This window comes from Sinocyclocheilus rhinocerous, unplaced genomic scaffold, assembly GCF_001515625.1.
Source record: "Sinocyclocheilus rhinocerous isolate Xijiao unplaced genomic scaffold, SAMN03320098_v1.1 scaffold4768, whole genome shotgun sequence".
Lineage (NCBI taxonomy): Eukaryota > Metazoa > Chordata > Actinopteri > Cypriniformes > Cyprinidae > Sinocyclocheilus > Sinocyclocheilus rhinocerous.
Window position 1 is genome coordinate 110,093 of NW_015654055.1, and position 22,056 is coordinate 132,148.

A 22,056-nucleotide genomic window follows, 5' to 3' on the forward strand; every position below is an offset into this window, starting at 1 on the left:
ATTGATAATTCTAATAATAAATCAGCATATTAGAATGATTTCTGAAGGATCATGTGACACTTTATACAGGAGTAATGGCTGATGGAAATTCAGCTTTACATCACAGAAATAAATTATATTTTAAAGGATATTAAAATAGAAACGATTATTTTATATTGTAATAACATTACGGAGATTCATTATGACAAGAAGCGTCCTGTTTTAATGGCAAAACACTGATGTTGCTGTATTTAATCGATCAAAATAACACTGCTTCTGGTTTCAAATGATAACAAGCTAGCATTTTATATATCCTAAATGCATACAATTAAATATTTTCATGCTTTTTTCAGAGTTTGACAAAAAAGTCTGTTTAAAAGAAAAATAACGTTGTCATGGTAAAATGTTTTATGATATTCATTTAACAAAAGATTTTTAAAAATGTTGTTTTTAATAGGAATCAAAAGCCAAAAATCTAAATCAATAAAAATCAAGTTGAAGAAACACCCTCACACACACAGTAAATTTTAAAGCTTACGCTCCCTACCCAGATCTAATGTGATTAACCCTGAGTAACACACACAGAAACACTCCTTTATGCTGCGCTCACACACTGTCTCACTCTACACACTTCCCCTCTCTCTAATGTGATTAACCCCCACAATCCTGCCTGCTTATGTCCACAGCTCAGACTGTGTGTTATTTTAAGGAGAGTGTGTGTGAGAGAGAGCTAAACACTAGAATCTAATGATTGTAGTAAAAGAGGAAAAGCAATGTTATTATAAGAAAACAACTACATTTATTTAATTACTATTTAAATGATGTATGAACAAAAGCATTTTTGTTGCTATATTACAGTAATCAAAATATGATTTCACATCTGAAATGTTTTTGACTGGGGTTGTGCGATTTACCCAAATAGTACTCTTTGTAAATTTTAAATGACATGTTCATATTTTCTTTGCTCCATTTTGGTTTATACATTTACTTAATTAGAAAATTATTCTTAATGTGAATGTCAAGTGTTAATAGGTTTGATTTTGCGTTATCTGATTAGCCTGAGAAGGATTAACCAAACAAGAAACAGCCATCATGATGACAAACACAATGACGTCATACACACAGAGAGCTGACAAGTCACTTGGTGGGGCATGCATGTTGGAATCTGGCCTGTGCCACATCTCAATTCCATCCCTGCGATCTTAAAAATAAAGATTCTTTATTGGCATGGTTCCATCAAGAACCTTTAACATTCATGGAACCCTTCCTCTGCACAAAATGTTATTTATAGTGGAAAAAGGTTCTTTAGATCAGTGTTTCCCAAACGGGGTGCCGTCTGTCGAGAGCAGGGGTGCCGTGTAAAAAAACCTTTTTTAATATTTTTAAATGTCTAAAATGTTCAAAAAAAGCATCTATTATATAATATCCATTTCTGATGTCGCCAATAATTAGAGATGCACCGATTATTTGTGCTATCATTAGTAATTTCTTTATTTGTTCTTATTTTATTACTGACTGCTTGCTTGTCATTTTTTATTCAATTCAAAGTTTGAAATCAAGCTATCTCGTGCTACTGCACCAAAATTACCCCTGTAAAATTTTAAAAACACTGAGTGAGCAAAAATTTGTGAGATAGCTAGTTATAATGGTAATTAAATCATGTTTACATACGTATAAAAGCCTACATTAAAATCCATCATATAAATTGGTCTCTTCATTAGAAATTAGCCTACTGATTGTCACCATTGATGGACAAATTTTTTTTATAATATTAAAAATATCTGTATGACATTATATTCTGCAGTTCTTCCCTGTTGTACCGAATATCTATACTTTTCAAATTATCACATCAAAGTTCAAATTAATTTTGTAGGGTGCCACAAGTTTGTTAAAATTTCCAAAGGGTGCCGCGACTAAAAAAAAGGTTGGGAAACACTGCTTTAGATTGAAATGTTCTTCACACTTATAAAAAAAAAATGGTTCTTTTAAGAACTGTTCACTGAAGGGTTCTTTGAGGAACCAAAAATGGTTCTTGAATGGCATCACTGTGAGGGAACCTTTATTTTTAAGTCTATATCATAATATTTTCACCTTTCAGTAGTCCTAAAAAAGTGGCTTATGACCCAGTCAGTTATTTTTGAGATGGTGACCATCTGACTGTACATCACTTATATGTATTTTAGTAAGACTAGAGCGCTGTATTAACCAATCAGCATCCAGAACTGGAACTGTCTATTTGATAACAAGGTGTACATGTCTGTAACTGGAGTCATCTAGAAGCTGATTTTGTCTTCTGGTCTACTAGTATGGACTAGTAAACAGCAATTGAATTCAATTATTCAGCTTATAAATGTCATGGATGGAACAACATCAAACTTCCTTTAGCTAAAACCATTGCGAACTTTATGGAGACAACAGTCTTTTGTGATTGTTTTTGTGTAGAAACACTTTGTGATGTTACGCTTTTGTCATTTGCTCTATTGAAAACCAGATGTGGGTGCTCTGTGGAAAAAATAAAGGTTATAAATAAATGAACACATGAATGTATTAAGCTGATCGTAGATCAGGCCTGAAATGCAGTCTTTCCTCGAGCTTTCAGCTAACAGATGGGCAGCAGAGAGAGAGCGAGAGAGAGGCCTAGCAGATGACCGAGTCTCATTCATCAAGCGCTTTCTGTAACCCAGAGTGCCATACCTCCAACACCCACATACTCCAAGACACAGTAACCAACAGCTCTCTGTGATGAGGTAGAGGAGGGTGTCTCTCTGTCAGATAGAGGGTGTAGGTGGACTCCTGAGACCGCAGGCCTTATTACTATAGGTGCAGTGTGGAGATGCTACCTCCCTCTGTATCTGATGGGCGTCAGATCAGACAGTTTGGGTTTATGTTTCCAGTAGTCTTGGAGTAGACACACTTTGACTCACCGAACATTCAGTCATGCTGAGAGTCCCTCATCCTGCTGAGTCATTCACACACAAACACACAGCCTTATATATCAGGAGATGAGGACAAATAGAAATTTGGCCTAAAGAGAGGATACATGCACGTACATCCTGGATGGCCACAGAATGAGCCAAATTTACACCCGCAGACTGGTTTCCCAGAAGTCACTGCATTGAGTTCTTTGAGTCTTGACTTCTCGTACGAGTGGGAACTCTTTGGACTCATACGAAATATGATATTCACAAACCTCATCTATAGTACAGGGTGAAAATCAATGGCGGTCCTTGTACTGAGCCTTGCAGTACTCCATACAAAACTTGTGATCGATATGATACCTCTTCATTAACTGCTACAAATTGATAATGGTCAGATAAGTACGAATTGAACCATGCCAATGCAATCCCAGTATTTCCAACATAATTTTTGAGCCTATCCAAGAGAATGTTGTGGTCGATAGTATCAAAGGCAGCACTAAGGTCCAGCAACACTAGTGCAAGTAATTTGTTACTCTAATGAGTGCAGTTTCAGTGCTATGAAATGGTCTAAACCTGTTCAACAATACATGCGTTGTGTCTACTCTGGATGCATTCAGCAAACACTGACTCCCCATGGTGATGTACTCAAAGTGAATGACGCAGATAATTACATTGTCACCCTATTGGGCGTTTACATAGGACACATTCTGTCTTTCAGAAACTGCTGGACCAGGAGTAGCCATTTCTGCTCCTGGAGGGATACCATCCTGGAGAGTTTACTTCCAAACCTAATCAAACACTCTTAAACCAGCTAATCAAGGTGTTCAAGATTACTTGAAAATTACAGGCAAGTGTGATGGAGCTGGGTTGGAACTGAAGCCTGCAGGAAGGTAGTTCTCCAGGAGCAGGGTTGGAAACCCCTGAGCTAGACAGAGTGTGTTGGAATGAAGAGAATGCAGGGGTCTCAAGAAATGCTTTGTGTTCTAAAGATGGTGCATCAAATTCAACAATTCTTGTGGCGGTATGCTAAAGAACAGCTTGAGACCCAATCCAGCAGGTCCATTGATTGTTGGGATACTAACATCACATGGGTAATTTTACAATATCAACAACTTTACAAGGAGCACTGTGACTTCACAGCAATAATGTCCCAACTTTCTTGAGTTTTCCCACATAATCCAAAGACTTGCAGGTCAGGTTGATTGGAAACACTAAATTGTCAGTTGGTGTGAATATGAATGCATGTATGTCTGAGTTTAAGTCCTGGCAATACTTCATTTTCCATGTTCCATTACATCTCCAACAGAGTATTCTCTATTGACTGTGAGCGCTGATGGACTTGTTCAGTGTATTGACACTACCTATTAGACCTTTTGTTTTTGAGCACCCAAAATTACTCACACGTGTTGTTGTCCTGGACAACAACAGCGGACTGTGGTGATGGCAAAAATTCCATCACTCTTAATGTCCTCAAGCTGCAGTGGAATGCGAATAAGGAAAGTGTACTTTAGCTTTAGCCATGCAATGGACTGGCCATCCATCCCGTTTTTCCCGGCCTTGGCCGACAGGCTTCCGCATCCTTGCAACCCTACAGAGGACAAGTGGTGTAAAGAATAGATGAATGGACAGTTTTACAAATTCAGTAATTGTTCTAAATGGATTTCCATTCCAATGCTGAAACATGTTTACCAAATTTTGCGTTCACTTTATTGACACTTCATAGGTAGCCTTGTGTTTACAGCTTATTGTTCCGTGGTTATTGAGTATTCTGAGGTGACGTAATGCTTAATGTGTAGACAGACTCAGTTTTGGATGTCTGTGGCTTACATTGTAGACAGTGTGTTACACAGTGTTACAATTTGTGTGTGTGTATGTTTAATTAGTTAATTAGGCATGTGTTTGGAATATATTGGTGCGTGTGTGACAGAAGCATAAATACTAATTCCCTTTGAAGCTTTTTCTGGTCAAGAATCACCCGCTTAAACAGGAAGGGTCTGTCTGGATGATTTGTTCAACGAAGACCACAGTTTGATTTTGTTTTTTCTGTGTGTGATTTTTAAAGGGCAATAAATCTAAAATCGACGAAACCACAATAATAGATTGGTGTGGTATCTCATTCAAATCATGGCACAGCTGTCTCCACAAATAGTTAGACAGCAGCAAAGGAATGACTGGAAATGTGTGTTGACTTTGCGGTCAGAATATACTTCCATCTGAAAGTAATAAGTACCGATTGTTTAATGGACTTAACTCTGAATCAGGATTCTGCAGTTCTTGAGGATGCCACGTTTTCTTGCTACTAACTGCCTTAAACTACTGAAACGTGTGATGGCACGAACCACACAAACTTAAATCCTTGAATTGTAGTTTCTACAGACCTTAACTCCCAACAGCTGCCTAAGACCAACCAATCAAATTAGAGCTTGCCGTTTTAATAAAGCTCCGGTCTGTGCAACATGTATCATAAGGCTCATTGAACCGTCTGTGGGCGTGCCGCCTGAAGCGGAGACATAAATACGGTGCCGTACCTGCGTTTTAGCTTGTGTGTGGCAGCATCATTCATTGGTTGTTTTGATTGATCCCTGACAGGTCCAAGGCGGATTTTCCTCTGAACTAGTTTTCCTTCCAGCCCCACGTGCTGCACGGCAAACAGATCCCCTCTCCGCTCTTCATGTGGTGAGACCACCATAAACAGGACAGACCAGTATCCGCTTCCATTCAGCACTGGGCAGGAACTGGCCTCTCATAGATCACAGAGTGCCACTGACGGCCAGCGTGGAGTCTTTGATTAGAGTCTGAAGTCATTTCGAGCAATCCCAGAGGCAGTTTACACAATCTATTCAAAAGAGATGTGCTTCATCACAGTGTTTGGTGCCGCATTTATACATGTGCCTTACAAAAACCCTAAAAAGTGTTGTTGCAATCCGTGGGTGTCTGAACTCAATGGCTCCTATATGAACAATGGAATTGAGTTGCATTCATCAATCGAAATTCTGCTGCGTATCTCTAGCTAACAAGACCAAAGAGGAAATGGCTTTTAAGATTGATCGCCCCATGTTATAGACAGACTTTAGCCACTCAGACTTTGCTTTTACGGCCTCTTCTTTTCAGAAACATTTATAGTGGTATTGCTAAATGAAGTGTCACGGTTATTATTGCTCATATTTAGGGTCAGGGATTTGAACATACCCTTTACAGTTATAATTAACCCTCACCCTCATGTTATTCCAAACTCGTATGATTTACCTCCTTTTACGACATACCTTTATAATTGGATTTTATTTTGTTTTTGTTTTGTCTGTATAATGGAAGTCAGTAGGGTTTAATATTATGTTTTGCACTCCCTTGCCTTTTATTGTATGAACTTAGTCAACATTTTCTTTCAAGATACAGGTTTGGACAAACATGAGGGTGAGTAAATGATGTCAGAAATTAAATTGTTTGTGAACTGTCCCTTTAACAAAATATTAAAATTAGGTGACTTGGAGGTGGACCAGTAAGAAACCCCCTAGCAACCATTCAGATCCACATGCTAAAAAATACTTACTAAAAACAACATACTGTAGCAACACCCTAGCAACATGGTGGCGAGTTTTGCACTGACAAACTCCACTCGTATTGTCTTGAGAATGTTTAAAGAATTTTAAGGCTATAGTAGATGTGGATTTGTTTGTGAGCACACACATACAGTAAGCAGCTTGAATAAATGTGCTGTGTGTAGGTTTGCGAGCCGAGCAGCTGTATTTCCCGGCGCTTTCGATGGCGGCCCACTCCTCCTGGAGTCTTGTAATGTGATTAAAGGCTATTAATCATCAAAGCGTCTCTCGCGGGACCCCTGACTCACGGGCCGGGGGAAGAGCAGGGGCGGGACGTGTCAAGAAAGCTTTCAGCCGACACTCGCTCGCTCACACAACGATCGCAGAAGATCAGGGTCACCTGCTACCCACAGACCCACGAGCGTTATCTCTGTGCCGTAGCATAGGATGAGTTTGGTTTTCCTTTTTGAGCGGGAGTGAAGAAAATCCCTTGTTTGTGAAAGTCAAGTTCTTTATTTAGCATAAAGTGATTTCATATACAAATTAAACCCAACAATGGCCTCAGATATGCAGTCATTTTCTATTTTAGGTTGGTCAGGGCTGTGTCCTGTCAGAATCATCATATGTGACCCTGGACCACAAAACCAGACTTCGGTCACTGGGGTATATTTGTAACAATAGCCAAAAATACATTGTATGGGTCAAAATGATTGATTTTTCTTTTATGCCAAAAATCATTAGGATATTAAGTAAAGATCATGTTCCATGAAGATATTTTGTACATTTCCTTCTGTAAATATATCAAAACTTAATTTTTGATTAGTAATATGCATTGCTAAGAACTTCATTTGGACAACTTTAAAGGCTTTTTTTCAATATTTAGATTTTTTTTCAACCTCAGATTCCAGATTTTCAAATAGTTGTACAGATTGCAGATTTTCAAATAGTTGTATCTCGGCCAAATATTGTCCTATCATAACAAACCATACATCAATGGAAATCTTATTTATTCAGCTTTCAGATGATGTATAAATCTCAATTTCGAAAAATTGACCCTTATGACTGGTTTTGTGGTCCAGGGTCACATATGTACATGATGAAGACCACCACAGTGGTGTAATTGTCAATGGGAAACTTGGGGTTTTGTTGAGTTTCCAACTCAAAGGGTGTGTGAATACAAGGGCGTGGCTTTGACTTTTAGGGGCGTGTCCATTATTAATCATGTCAGATGCTAGGTGGTATTGATCATATGCAGATGTATTTTTACTATATTGTACTGCAAAACTACTTTTCCCACCATTTCCTGTGACTGCATGAAGATAAGATACATAAAAATGACCAATTACACCACTAATGCGCATTAATTCACTAAGTGGCTTTGTGTTGTGGTGTAAAGTGACAAAGAAACAGGGAGCAAGTCTTACTTGATTGCAATTTAACGTTTTCTGAACACTCTAATTGGAAAGGTGTAAAAGTCCAGCTTGAAATGTCATATTTTTGTGTCTTTTTAATTTTAATGCTGGAAATGTGTGTTTACTTGACCTTTCTTTCCCTTTGTTTTCTGTCAGGTGGCCTATTTTACCGAGATGCACAATATCTTCACTGAACTGACGGATCAGATTGACCAGGGCGCTCTGACAGATGAACAGCGAAAGCAAGAGAACGAGGCCAAACTGAACGAGTTGCGCGCGCTGTCCATCGTGGCCGACGACTGAGACACAAAACGTCTTCCTCCGTTTTAATGAAGTCACGTCAACATTTATTTATTCGTTTTTTTTGTTGAGAATTTAGAAGTCTTGTTTTGTATATACTTGACAGATGAAGCCATCAGAAAACACTAATGATACTGTAAAATGTTTTTTTAAACGTGTTCAGATTCTCATATAAGCATGAAATTTCGTTTCTTAGCTGGAATTAATTACGTGTACCTTTTTCCAGTTACTTTTTGCGAACCAAACCTTCCCGTGTTTAATTTTTCTGTTCTTGTCAGTTCTTTTTGTCATTACAGTCACTACAGCTGACCAACGATTGAATTTCTAACAGATAATTTACATGTTAATCTTAAAGCTTTCCCATTCACCAGAGGCCAAATTAATATTCAAGTTATAATATGCTAAAACTTGGTTTTCTATACACAATGAACATTTCATTTGTTGTCGGTAGTTCAAACACTGCCATAGCTTTTTAAAAGTATCTTCAGAAAACAATGTAACACGAATAGTGCAGAGAATTGTTGATGATTGATATCTTGGAAATATGTTACAGTGCAATCTGTTAACCGAAATCATGTTAGCCTTAGTTTCTAGAGACCAGTGCTGATGTGGATTCTGTGATGTACTACATGCATTTAAATGATACTCTGCCTCCCTCTACTGACACGCGTGAAACATTTATTCTTTTTTATCTGACTTTTATCTGTTTGTGTTCACTGTATTTGTAATGAAGGAAAGACCGGTTTATTTACCAGTAGTCTTACAGCCATATTACACAAGGGACGATTTTTTAAGCCACACATTTTCATCTCAATGTCAACGTTGTGAAGAGCATCAGTTGCTGACAATCACTAGTGTTTTGAAACTGGAAGAGCCTTGATTGTACAGATTATTGGTTGAGTTTGACAATATTTCAATTGGATTATTAATGTGCCTTGTTTGATGTTAACCTGAATTCAGTGCAAGTCTACCAAGAAACTGAATGTAAGCATTACACAGTGTTTTTACATTCCTGCTTTGCTTCCGACTTCTGAAATAATCAAAAACATTTTCTCTAAGACTCTGGACCGCAGCCTTATGATTTCCAAAAATGTGTGCATTATGCGTCTTTCAATTTCTCAAATAGTTTTCCTTTGAACAAACCGTTTGCTGTTGTTTGTCAAACATTCTTACAGTAAATTGGTTGTGGACGTTCACCGTTTGTCTCCTGATTTTATGATGTTCAGTACACTCATTGCAGTCTGGGCAGGATTGTGATTCACTTGGGAATGAACCAGTTAAGTATTTTTGTAAGCAACAGCTCAGCGCACTAAAGCACAACGTTTCCTGAGAGACATCCACATGAACTGATCAGATCTGCAGTTCAAACAGCAGCTGTGATTTTATAGATTGTGTCCGTTAGAGCTGTGATTGGTATACAAAGGAAAATCTGTAATAAGGCATTGTCTTTATTCTTCTGTCAATAAAATGAAGTAAAATACAGTACATCTCTAGCAGCTGCAATTAGTCAAACATTTACAGTTGAAAATGCTCATTTACAGACTGTCGCACAGTCATTTCATTTCACAACAAATGAAACGAAGCATTGCAATTCATACGGATTGTTCTTTAGGGTGCAGCTTCAACCTCATAATTACAAACTCTAAAACATCTACTGATTGAAAAGCTATTCATTACGTTAAGTTCATCGGTTCCCAAATCGAATGTTCCTGAACTGTGTATTAGGATGGAGCGTGTCTGTGTCAGGCCTACATGACCTCAGTTCAAACTCTGAAAGCTGACCTAGATCACTACACGAGAAGACCTCAGTCTTCAAGACGATTGATCATAAATTACGGAGAACAGTTTCTTGTCAGTATAGCATCTGGCTTATTTAGCAAGTCTTGTTAAGTTAGTTGAAATGTTTTCGAGAAAGCCACTGGATAATGTGATGTGGAGAGCGTGTGAGGTCTATATGGATGATTTACTGTACATCTGTGCGATCTGCTCGCTGAAGACTCGCCGGAGATCCACACGCTTGCTCTTCAGGGTCGGCGTGAGGAGGCCGTTTGACACGCTAAACATTTCAGGATGCAAATATAAGTCCTTCACCTGAGAAAGAGAGAGAAAGCAGCTGAAACCGAAGCTCTGCTCTGATATACAGTGGATAATCATGAACACGCATCAACAAAATCCAGCTTTATATATTTGTGTGTAAAACGGTGGTTCTTAACATTTGACTCCAATGCCTTCAGTTGTTTGCAATATCCAAAGACTCCATGACTTTCCTTAATAGTTGTTCATCTTTCATGCGTATCAAGGTTCTATTATTTACTGGATAAGGATTAAGCGATAATTCACCCAAAAACGCTCAAAAATACTTGCAACAACAACTCACGCAAAGCTCAAATGTGTTTTCAAACGAACCTCATTTGTTTTGGTGTCAAACAAGTACGGTTGAGCTTCCATTTCACATATTTGATGTGATCTATGTATGTGCGTTCATCAAAGTTTATATGTAGGAAAAAAGTCTAAAATAGATCTGTCAATCATATAAAACAATCATGTCTCTTCAGAAAACTTGACCATTTGATTCATATGGATTTCTTTCATAATCTCTCCATGAACTTTTTGAAGTGTCCAAGTTTTGGAGGCATGAACTTACAATGCAGGGACAGAAATCTCTCCAGTTTCATTGAAAATGTCTTCATTTGTGTTTTGAAGACGAACAAAAGTCTTATAGGTTTGGAATGTCATGACACATGAGGGTGAGTAAATGATGAAAATTCAATTTTTTTTTGGTGAACTAGCCCTTTAAAATGATTTTTTTTTTAAATAATTTTTACTCAATTTCTACCTAATAAAATAATATAGAGCTTGGAATTATTAGAAAAATTATTAAAAATGTAATTTTTAACATTCATAACTTCATATATTCAGGTTTTCCAAGACTGGAAAAGGAAAACTTCTTCAAAGGAAACAAACAGTTCTTGAGGGGGTGAATTAAAATAGGAAATATATAGATTTTCAGTTACTTTAGCTTATTTTAATCCATGTTTTGTCTTATTTTGAATCATTTAACGTAATTTTAGGCCCCCTTGGAAGTTTGCCTAAGAACCACTGGTGTAAAATAATAATATTAATAATAATAAAGGTTTTATTTGCTGCTTTTTTTTTCCCCTTCACAAAAATGATCAAGCAATAATTGGCAGACCACTGCTGAAGACCCCTGGTTAACATGGAACCAGCTCCACCCACAGGAATTACATTGGCAAGGCATAACAAAAAAATCATCCGCTTTGAAAATTAGCCTAACCTCGACTTCACAACAGCAGTAATGCATATTTTAATATTTTATGCAAGTGCTTTAACAAAAATGCAAGCTGCTCAACCCTGCTGAGCTCTCTGGCCTGCTTGACCTCCTTTGTAAATGTATTTCCATACTATACATCTTTAAAAACAATGCATGATGAATCATTTATCAGATAATTGACACACGCTATCAATGACCCAGAATGCTCCTCTACCTGCTCAAATGACTTCAGTCCTGCCTCCTTCGCCACTGCCGTCATGTCCTCCAGCACAGCTTTCTTCACATCCTGCCAGAAATGTCATTTTAATGTGTGCATGAGCATGCCATCCAGTTTGAATAGTTTAGGAAAGGTTCACCCATAAATGAAAATCTGCTTGAAAATGTACTCATCCTCATCAGAACAAGACATTAACTGATGGACTGGAGTGGTGTGGATTATTGTGATGTTTTTATCAGCTGTTTGGAGTCTCATTCTGACGGCACCCATTCACTGCAGAGCATCCATTGCGGAGCAAGTGATGCAATGCTACATTTCTACAAATCTTTTCTGATTAAGTAACAAACTTAACATCTTAGATGGCCTGAGGGCGAGTAGTACATTTTCAGCAAATTTTTAATTTTGGGGTGAACTATTCCTTTAAAACTATTGATATCTCACACTAAGTTGAGAAATTACAGTGTGTGCATAAGTGCTAATGTAGTTTGGTGACAAACTGGTGTCCAAAAGGGAGCTAAATGTGTGTGTGTATTGTGTAAGGCATTAAAGCTCACAGGATTTTGACAAAGCTCTTCATATGATCCAACGACCCCTCTTTCTTTGGCCCAGTTGACAAACACCTCCGGGTCTGGAACTACAACTCCTATCAGATAAGACTAAACACACAGAGAAACACAAGGACTGCAGTCAGTTTGACGGCACTGAAAACAGAAGGATACCGTTTAAGCTCGATGCCCAAAACGGCTGTACTTAAAAGTGTGTACACTTACTTGTAGACTATCTCCATGCACAAAGACCTGCAGAACAGGAACACAGCGAGTGTAGACGTTCTCGATCTTCTCGGGAGCGATGTACTCGCCCTGGGACAGCTTAAAGATGTGCTTCTTCCGGTCTACAATGCGTAAAGTCCCGTTCTGAAAGACCAGAGAGACGGCCAATGTTCACACGGGGTCTCAATTCAGAGAGTCTTAAAGAGACAGATGGATCAAAAATGAAAAATCTGTCATCATTTACTCACCCTCAAGTTGTTCCAAACCTGTATGAGTTTCTTTCTTCTGCTGAAGACAAAAGATGATATTTTAAAGAATGCGTGTAACCAAACAGTTGCTGGTTCCCATTGACTTCCATAGTATTTTTTTTTTCCCACACAATGGAAGTCAATGGCTTTTGGTTTGGTTACACACATTCTTCAAAATATCATCTTTTGAGCTCAGAAGAAGAAACAAACTCATACAGGTTGAGGGAACCGAATTTTCATTTTTGGGTGAATTAACCCTTTAAAGGAGAAATACATGCCGCATACAAATAGCATGTAATGAGTGATTTGAAGCAGCTGAAGGGTCTCACCGGCAGCCACTGTCCCACGTCTCCAGTGTGAAGCCAGCCGTCAGCGTCCAGAGCCTCTCCTGTCCTCTCCTCATCCTTCAGATACCCTCGGAAGACGCTGTGACCCCGGATGCAGATCTGACACATATAAGACACCAAAGTGTTAAAGGGGTCATATGATGTTGCTAAAAAGAACATTATTTTGTGTATTTGGTGTAATGAAATGTGTTTACGCGGTTTAAGGTTAAAAAAACACATTATTTTCCACATACTGTACATTATTGTTTCTCCTCTATGCCCCGCCTTTCTGAAACGCGTCGATTTTTACAAAGCTCATCGGTCTGAAAAGCGAGGTGTGCTCTGATTGGCCAGCTGTCCAGTGCGTTGTGATTGGCCGAATACCTCAAGCGTGTGACGGAAATGTTACGCCCTCACCATATTGTGATGCCGTGTCCTGGCTGGAGCGATGAGACAAAAACATTCAAACCCATTATAAACGAGGCATTTGTTGCATCCAGTGGGGACATAATTACAGATTATAATGACTTGACTCTTAACTTTTATAAAGAATATCTCTTTGGATTTGAGACTTTAGTCTTTGCAACTTTACAGATCTTCTTTATGCACCAAGAGCTTGTAACACTCCACAGAGAAAGGATTAATTGAAATCGCATCATATGACCCCTTTAAATGACATAGGGAAGTTTATTCATTTTAGCTCATCGATTTGTCAAAAGTTCTCCCAGAAACCCTCGCATAGTAAGGCCCATGTTATGGGTCACTTTGCACAATTGTTGGTAGATGATGCCCAAAATCCCCCCTAATTGCAGAAAATTTATCCATGTTTAGTTGGTGGGTTCATTTCCCACCGTGATCCAGATACTGACCTCTCCTTCTCCATTCTTGGCATAGTAGTTCATGTCTGGGATGTCGGTTAACTTCACCATAGCGCAGGGTAAAGGAGCTCCGACATGACCTGAAAAAACACATCCGACCGGGACAAACATACCTAACATGATTCCTCAGAACAGTAGCTGAATCACAGGTGAACACTAGCATACTGTAGTATATACTGGACTGTCAGTTGTTATTTTTTTTATTATCTTTTATTTAGCAAGGACACAATAAATTGATCAAAAGTGACAGTAAAGACATTGTTACAAAAAGATTAATATTTCAAATAAATGCTGTTCTTTTGAAGATTCTATTCATGAATCCTGAAAAATAACGTATGTTTTCCACAAAAATATTAAGCAGCACAACTGTTTTCAACATTGATAATAAGAAAATCAGCATATCAGAATGATTTCTGAAGGATCATGTGACACTGAAGACTGGAGTAATGATGCTGAAAATTCAGCTTTACATCACATGAATACATTTAAAACGCATTCAAAAATAAAATTATTTAAAAGTGTAATAACATTTCACATTATTACTGTTTTTACTGTATTTCTGATCAAATAAATGCAGCCTTGGTGAGCAGAAGAGACTTCTTTCAAAAACATTTATAAATCTTATCAACCTCAAATTTTGAATGGTGATGTATGTGAAACAAAGCACATTATGCAACAATAGCCACATGACCTCGTTATTCTGCTGCATCTTTGATTAAGCAAGTGCAGAAATAAATATGGCAATTTAGCATTTTGAATTCAACGAAAGCTTTAAAGTTAATCCCTGCATTCGAATCGGCCTTCTTCCATACAATATAATAGGTGAAAAGCTGTATATGAAATGAATAGTATGTCTGAATTCAAAGCATTCATAACATCAAAAAGTAGGCTAAAAGTATCAGAATCGCCAACTTTTTCTGGGCACTTTGTCCCATAAGGCTGTGGGGAGAGGAGTCATGACTCATGAATTTCACAAACATGAGACAAATGCAGGTCACATGACAAAGCCAACATGGTAGATGTATAATGTTTGGATTGCATTCATACTACACGCATGCATACTACATAGAACTTACTTTAACGCTGGCAAAGTAAGTTCTTTATGAAATGTGTTGCATCCGAAATACTGTCTGAGTGATAAAATCATGGATTATCATGGTTCACACTGGAAACAATCATGTCAAACACTGCACATTTTGGCTGATGTAGCAGGTCATCTGGGTATCCACGCATAATACTTTTTCAAAACTAGTAGGTAGTATGTCATTCATAACTAAAGCAGGCCTATAAAGACACATGAACACAAACCTGCACTCCAGTCACCAGGCATAGAAAAGGTACATCCAGCGGTGCACTCCGTCTGCCCATAACCCTCAAAAATCTGAAACCATATTAAACAAAGCCTGTCAATATCACGACCAATACTGGTGAATATCACCAATATGTACATGCATATATACATACATGTATATATTTCTGTCATGACAACTCTCGGAGAGATTGGCATGGTAATGTACATGACAATGTTAATGTGTTTGGTCTTGGCGGAATAGATCTGCTACGTGACCTGCTACTGCCAATACATCCACAACATGCTGCTGTGAACATGTAAGAAATATTGCTGCTGCAAATATAACATACATGAAATAACCCCCAAATAGCATACATCAATCACCTCGTAGCAGATCTATACAGGTGGAGCTGGGGAAGGTGGAGGGTTTCTGAAGCAAGCTGCACTGCTACGGCAAGCACTAGTCATATATTTGAATGTTGAGCAGCGAGCTCATTGGCTACCGATACAGGAGAGAACCAATCAGCTGTGCCATGTGACAATGATGTCACTAGGTCAGATTGAGTTAAACCTATCTACCTGCGCCATCTAGAGTTTCATGCCAGAACTCTGTATGCATGTATGTATGTGTATATATGTATATATATATATATATTCAGTTTAATTTTTGTTTCGTTTTTAGTAATTTTGTTATGTGCTTTTGTCATTTTTCAGTAACACCTTACAATACGATTTTAATTTGTTAACATTCGTTAACTACATTAGTTAACATGAACTAATAATGAAAAATAATTATAAAGCATTTATTAATCTTAGTTCATGTCAATTTCATCATTTACTAAGTTTATTAAAATCAAAAGTTGTATCTGTTAATATTATTTAATGGACCTGAGTTGATACGAACTAACATTGAACAGTTGCGGTTTTATTAACTAATGTCAACAAAGATGAATAAATAAATGTTACAAATTAATTGCTCACTGTTAACTAATTTTAACACATTAACATTAACTAATAGGACCTTATTTGTAAAGTGTAACCAATATTTCTGTTTAGCTTTATTTTATTTCAGTTTTAGTCATTGTAATTCTTCATCTCAAACTTATTTTGTTTCAGTTAGTTGCCAAAGCAAAATTTCTGATTTTATTTCCTTTATAGAAGTTTGAATTTCAGTTTTGCATCTAATATTTACAGTATTTAATTTCAGCTTTACTTCAGTTACAAAAATAATTTTTCATAGCCTTGCTTAACCGATATGAAAAAGCATTTGCGTGTGAATAAAAAAGCCTTTGAGTACTTTAATATGATATTGAATAGTTATTAGGTGAGGACTCACCAGACAGCCGAGGGTGGCCCTGAGGAAGGACAGGACAGTCGGAGAGATCGGAGCAGATGCAGTGAGGATGAATCGCAGGTTTCCACCCAGACTGGCCTACAGGAAGAAAGAGAGAGAGACGAATGAATGAAGGAATGAACAAACGGACTGTATTTTGCTTGGCACACACATCACATCAAGTCCCAAATATAACACATATCCACAAGGGGGCACTTTTCATCAAATCTTTCAATAACTGCAGCTTGGTGTTGATGTGAAAGAGACGTGCCTGTATCTTATTGAAGATCAGTCGGTCCCACAGGCTGTTGTTCCGCACGACTCCACTGCTCAGCTCTGCTTGTTTCCTCCTCACGGCGTAATGAAGAATGACTCTCCTCAGCGGAGACGTAACCGAGCCCAGAATCTACACACATATGACATTCATCACTTCAGAGCGGGTTAACACTCATTATTCTCCATTTGTGTCCAACACTGACGTGTAGCACTCACTTTATCATAGATGCGGTTGAGTAATCGAGGGACCACAGGGAAGAAGGTGGGCTTCAGGGTCTTTATGTCATCCATCAGCAGAGAAATGTCACCCTGGTAAAAACCAACGCTTGCTCCGTGACAAAACATCGACACCTGAAGAAGAGAGGAGTTTGTTTTGAATTCAGTCAATATGCAATCAAAGGTAACACTTAATAATAAAGTTCAATTCATTAACATTAATTTATGCAATAGGTATCATGATATAACATATCTAATAATATGGGTTAATTTTAAATTTACACACTACGGGTCAAAGGTCTGGATTAATTATAATTTGTAATATTTTTGAAAGAAGTCACTTCTGCTTACCAAAGCTGCATTTATATGATCGACAATAAAAACAGTAACATTGTGAACATTACAACAATTTAAATGTACTGTTTTCTATTTGAATATATTGTAAAATGTAATTTATTCCTGTGATCAAAGCTGAATTTTCAGCATCATTTCTCTCCAACACTGACGTGTAGCACTCACTTTATCATAGATGCGGTTGAGTAATCGAGGGACCACAGGGAAGAAGGTGGGCTTCAGGGTCTTTATGTCATCCATCAGCAGAGAAATGTCACCCTGGTAAAAACCAACCCTTGCTCCGTGACAAAACATCGACACCTGAAGAAGAGAGGAGTTTGTTTTGAATTCAGTCAATATGCAATCAAAGGTAACACTTAATAATAAAGTTCAATTCATTAACATTAATTTATGCAATAGGTATCATGATATAACATCTAATAATATGGGTTAATTTTAATTTACACACTACGGGTCAAAGGTCTGGAATAATTATAATTTGTAATGTTTTTGAAAGAAGTCACTTCTGCTTACCAAAGCTGCATTTATATGATCGACAATAAAAACAGTAACATTGTGAAACATTACAACAATTTAAATGTACTGTTTTCTATTTGAATATATTGTAAAATGTAATTTATTCCTGTGATCAAAGCTGAATTTTCAGCATCATTTCTCCAGTCTTCAGTGTCACATGATCCTTCAGAAATCATTCTAATATGCTGATTTCTTATTATTATCAATATTGGAAACAGTTGAGCTGCTTAATATGTTTGTGATACACTACCATTAAACATGTTTAGGTAAGTAAGATTTTTAAAGAAGAAATATTTGCGTTTATTAAATTGATCAAAAGTGACACTAAAGACATTTACGATGTTACAACATATTTATATTTGAAAAATGTTGTTCCTTTAAACTTTCTATTCATCAAAGAATCTTAAAAAAAAAATAATTCACAAAAAAATATTAAGCAGCAAAAATAACAACAATAATAAGAATGATTAATAATTATCAAACAATAATTGATAATTATGCAGCAATATTAGAATGATTTCTGAAGGATCATGTGACACTGAAGACTGCATTTTTAAATATATTCAAACAAGAACAGTTTATTTAAATTGTAATAATATTTTACAATATTAGCGTTTTTTAATGCATTTTGCATCAAATAAATGCAGCCTTAGGGAGCATAAGAGACTTCTTTCAAAAACATTAAAAAAAAAAAAATCTTTATTCCAAACTTTTGACCAGCAATGTAAATATACTATTAAATATACTACAAGTTCATTCATGCTAAATTTATGTAGTTATATAAAATTTTAAATGTTAAAAATGTTTATGTAGACATTTACATTAATAAGGATTAGGGTTGCAAAAGGGTGGAAAATGTCCGGTAAATTTCCGGAAACTTTCCCAAAATCTCTGGAATATTCCAAAAAAATCCTGGAAAGTTTCCAAAATTTCTGGAATGTTTCCGCAAACCTTTTTGCAACCCTAATAAGGATTAATATAGGCTATACAGTAAAACCTACTTGGTTTTATTTACACTTTTGAACAAATATCATTAACTTTACTGTACACCATCAGATCATCATAATGTTTCATCAAAACCTACTTCCACCATGACTTTTCAGATGAAACCAAGGGAAATCTTTTCAGATGAAATAATAATATTATACTAATAATTATATTAATAATATTAATAATGGTAAGATCAGAGTCAGAATGAGTTCGAGTATCAAAACAGGCTTGGTTACCTGGATCATACGCTCAAACATGTGGGCGAGTGGCAGATAGGAGATGGACACATCCTCTTGACGAATCACAAAGTAGCCCTAGCGAGTGTGAATATAAAATATACCATAAATAGTTTAGTTTAAACGATAACAAATAGTTTAAAATGGCCAATACATGCTGTGATTAGACAAGCTGATCAGGTTTTCACTGGCATTTCACTTCCACGCAAAATATCAGTAGCGGTTGTTTTAAGGAGCAGTTCATTTTTAAGAGAACAGCATGAAGCCCATTTCACCATTTTAACACACAACCTGAAGATAAAAGGAACAAAGAGCTTCATAAACGGGACTTCAAAGAGAAAGAGGTTTCACGGGAAACACAAGGTCTCTATTAAAGAAGAAACAGAAGGAAGAGGAACGGGACAGAAGATAAGATGAAAGCTATGGAGAGATGAAGTTTAGGAAGGGGAAACGTCAAAAGCTGAAGGAGGACAAGAAAGAAAAGAAAGCAGACATACAGGAAGCACAAAACTCTCTGAACTGACCTCAAGGATCTTGATGACAGAGGAGGTGTTGGAGGCGATGTTGCCGTGAGTGATCATGGCTCCTTTAGGCTTTCCTACATGAAACAATAGATACATCTAAACCCGAATATTTAACCATCGTGGCCACGATATGGTATCAAAGGGTTTTAATTTCACAGGTCACTGTAACACAATCAACTAAACTCAATTTAATTTGGTTATATATTACAAAAAATTAAAAAATGTCTGGTAAAATTAATCAGATACTGTGAGCAGGGTTTGTGGTGTCTGCTGGTCGGTACCTGTGGTCCCACTGGTGAAACACACCACAGCCAGATCCTGAGGTTTAGGAGGCTGAAGCCAATACAAACATAAATTAAATATCCAACAACTCCACCTCTACAAAGTAAAAGATCAATGTGTCATCTAATTAATGTGTTAAGTAGCAGTGAGGTGCAGGACTGACCATAAGTTCAGTTAACTCAGATGGCATGGTCTTTGATATGTAATCTGCTAGCAAGCTCTGCTATATTTGAAGTCAATGAGCTTGCTTGCTCAACATTTGAACAGTCTGGTTCAGCGTTCACAGTAAGCCGGCCCTGTATCACGCTATCACGTTCATCAGACACCCTCCACCTCCCCCAGCACCACCTGTCTAGATTCGCTACAGGCAATATTATGTACGTCTATTTGTGCAACAGGTCCGATCACACAATCACACAGAGTGCTCTTTTTTTGCATTCCACTGCACTGCCATCCCATTGTTTTTTTAAGTAAGCATGCGCTAGATCAGTGGTTCTCAAACTGGGGTACGCGTACCCCTGGGGGTACGTGAGGTGACGGAGGGGGTACGCGAACGTGTTTTGGCATTAATTTAATTCTACCCCAACTTAAAGTAACATTAAAACCGAACATGTATTTCTGACAAGCAAAATGCCGCTTCTGGTACATTGAGATCGATTTAAACTCTCTTCGATAAATACACATACCCTGTGCGAGTTATTGTTTTCATGTTTAAAATAGGAGCAAGAATGCAAATTTCCCTGAATATCCAAACAATGGCAAATGTGACCATTTTTACAACAGTTCAACAAAAAAGATCATATTAAGTGAACATTTAACATTTTAAATGTAGCCTGCTGCCTACACTTTAAACAGAATATTGTCATGTTTGTTCTATTTTGCAACGAAATAATAATAGTTCCGAAATCCGTATCATCTGGTGTGCGTCTCCAAGCAACATACAGCGGGTGTTTCGTTAGTGAACGACTCTGCGGCTTTGAACGATTTGGAGAGTCAGTGATTAATAACCCATTCATAACTACAGCATTTTGCTTCGTTATGAATAAATGAATGACGCAACGCCTGGCTCATTAAGACAGCAACTTGACGCCACCTATTGGCGGTTTTATTTTTAAATCTACATGTAGGCTATCATTTAAATTTGCCATCATTTATTGCTTTATTTATTATATTAATAATACACTTAATGGAATGTTAAGAATATGACAAAACATAACACAATTAATAAGAATAGAAAATCTTTGCCTCTATAAAGGTAAAAAAAAATGCACCTGTAAATCAATTTAAGGCGGCAAATAATGTCCTTTAACAGAAAAGTTGTGACTGTGTGGAAGAGATGGGGTACGCAGAAGAATGATAAATGCCCCAGGGGGTACGCCGCTGTAAAAAGTTTGAAAACCACTGCCCTAGATGGATGTGTTTGACAGTTATGCTTGCAAATTGCATCTTTTGAAGTGTTTTTGCATCTAAAAGTGCAGCATTCATGTTCAACGTTCGAAAAAAAATGCACTTGCTTTTTCACATCACTTACATTTTTAGTGCAAAAACACTGTGTGTGAATGATCCGTTACATGTTCACAGCAGCATATTTGTGTGTACTGGCAGTAGCAAGTCTCTGTACTTAATAATAACAGCAGCAGAGTCTGTAGCAGATCTAGTTAGCCAATACATTAACACTGTCATTTCACTTAACATGCTAAAGCTACTCGAAAGTTATCATGAGGAAAAAAGAAACAAGGAGCTCTTACCACAGGAGGCTTTAAATGTTCTCTTCCCAGATCCTGCAATGCATAAAAACACAGATTTAGATCAACCACAGAGCTTCTGCCTTTAAAAGCAAACCTATTCCATTACAACTATTTTAACTGCACTGTAAAAAAAAAAAATTTTTTCAAAGTTCTAAATAAAGCATTATCAGTGTACTTTTTACAAGTAAATACTATAAAACTATTTATACTATTTAAATGTGTAATTCAATGGGTTACTGGTGTTTTTTTTTTTTTATAAAAGTAATTGTTTGTGAAATTTATATTGTGAAAATAGTTTCAAAGTAAATCCTACACCATTTTTTTTCAGTGTGGTCATGTCTTTATGACCAGTAAAGGCAATACATTACGGAAAAACAGGATTTTTCTTGCTCATTTGAAATATGAGCTTGATAT

At 37.1% G+C, this 22,056-nt stretch overlaps 2 protein-coding genes across 4 annotated transcripts in view; one reads left to right on the plus strand and one right to left on the minus strand.

Moving 5' to 3' along the window:
- LOC107716611 (bridging integrator 3-like) overlaps positions 1-9,627 on the plus strand; it is a 70,778-nt gene extending 61,151 nt beyond the window's left edge. For both annotated transcript variants that reach the window (XM_016523110.1, XM_016523109.1), the window contains exon 9: positions 8,002-9,627. In XM_016523110.1, the coding sequence (XP_016378596.1) occupies positions 8,002-8,148 (147 nt within the window). In that variant the 3' untranslated portion in view covers positions 8,149-9,627. The remainder of the gene's footprint in view (positions 1-8,001) is intronic.
- Positions 9,578-22,056, minus strand: part of LOC107716609 (long-chain-fatty-acid--CoA ligase 6-like) — a 31,116-nt gene continuing 18,637 nt past the window's right edge. For both annotated transcript variants that reach the window (XM_016523107.1, XM_016523106.1), the window contains 14 exons: positions 21,643-21,675; positions 19,894-19,945; positions 19,613-19,686; positions 19,089-19,166; positions 17,512-17,646; positions 16,772-16,906; positions 16,504-16,599; positions 15,185-15,257; positions 13,868-13,956; positions 13,002-13,118; positions 12,425-12,568; positions 12,209-12,310; positions 11,652-11,723; positions 9,578-10,236 (listed from right to left, as the gene is read on the minus strand). In XM_016523107.1, coding sequence (XP_016378593.1) covers positions 10,096-10,236; positions 11,652-11,723; positions 12,209-12,310; positions 12,425-12,568; positions 13,002-13,118; positions 13,868-13,956; positions 15,185-15,257; positions 16,504-16,599; positions 16,772-16,906; positions 17,512-17,646; positions 19,089-19,166; positions 19,613-19,686; positions 19,894-19,945; positions 21,643-21,675 — 1,341 coding nt within the window. In that variant the 3' untranslated portion in view covers positions 9,578-10,095. The remainder of the gene's footprint in view (positions 10,237-11,651; positions 11,724-12,208; positions 12,311-12,424; positions 12,569-13,001; positions 13,119-13,867; positions 13,957-15,184; positions 15,258-16,503; positions 16,600-16,771; positions 16,907-17,511; positions 17,647-19,088; positions 19,167-19,612; positions 19,687-19,893; positions 19,946-21,642; positions 21,676-22,056) is intronic.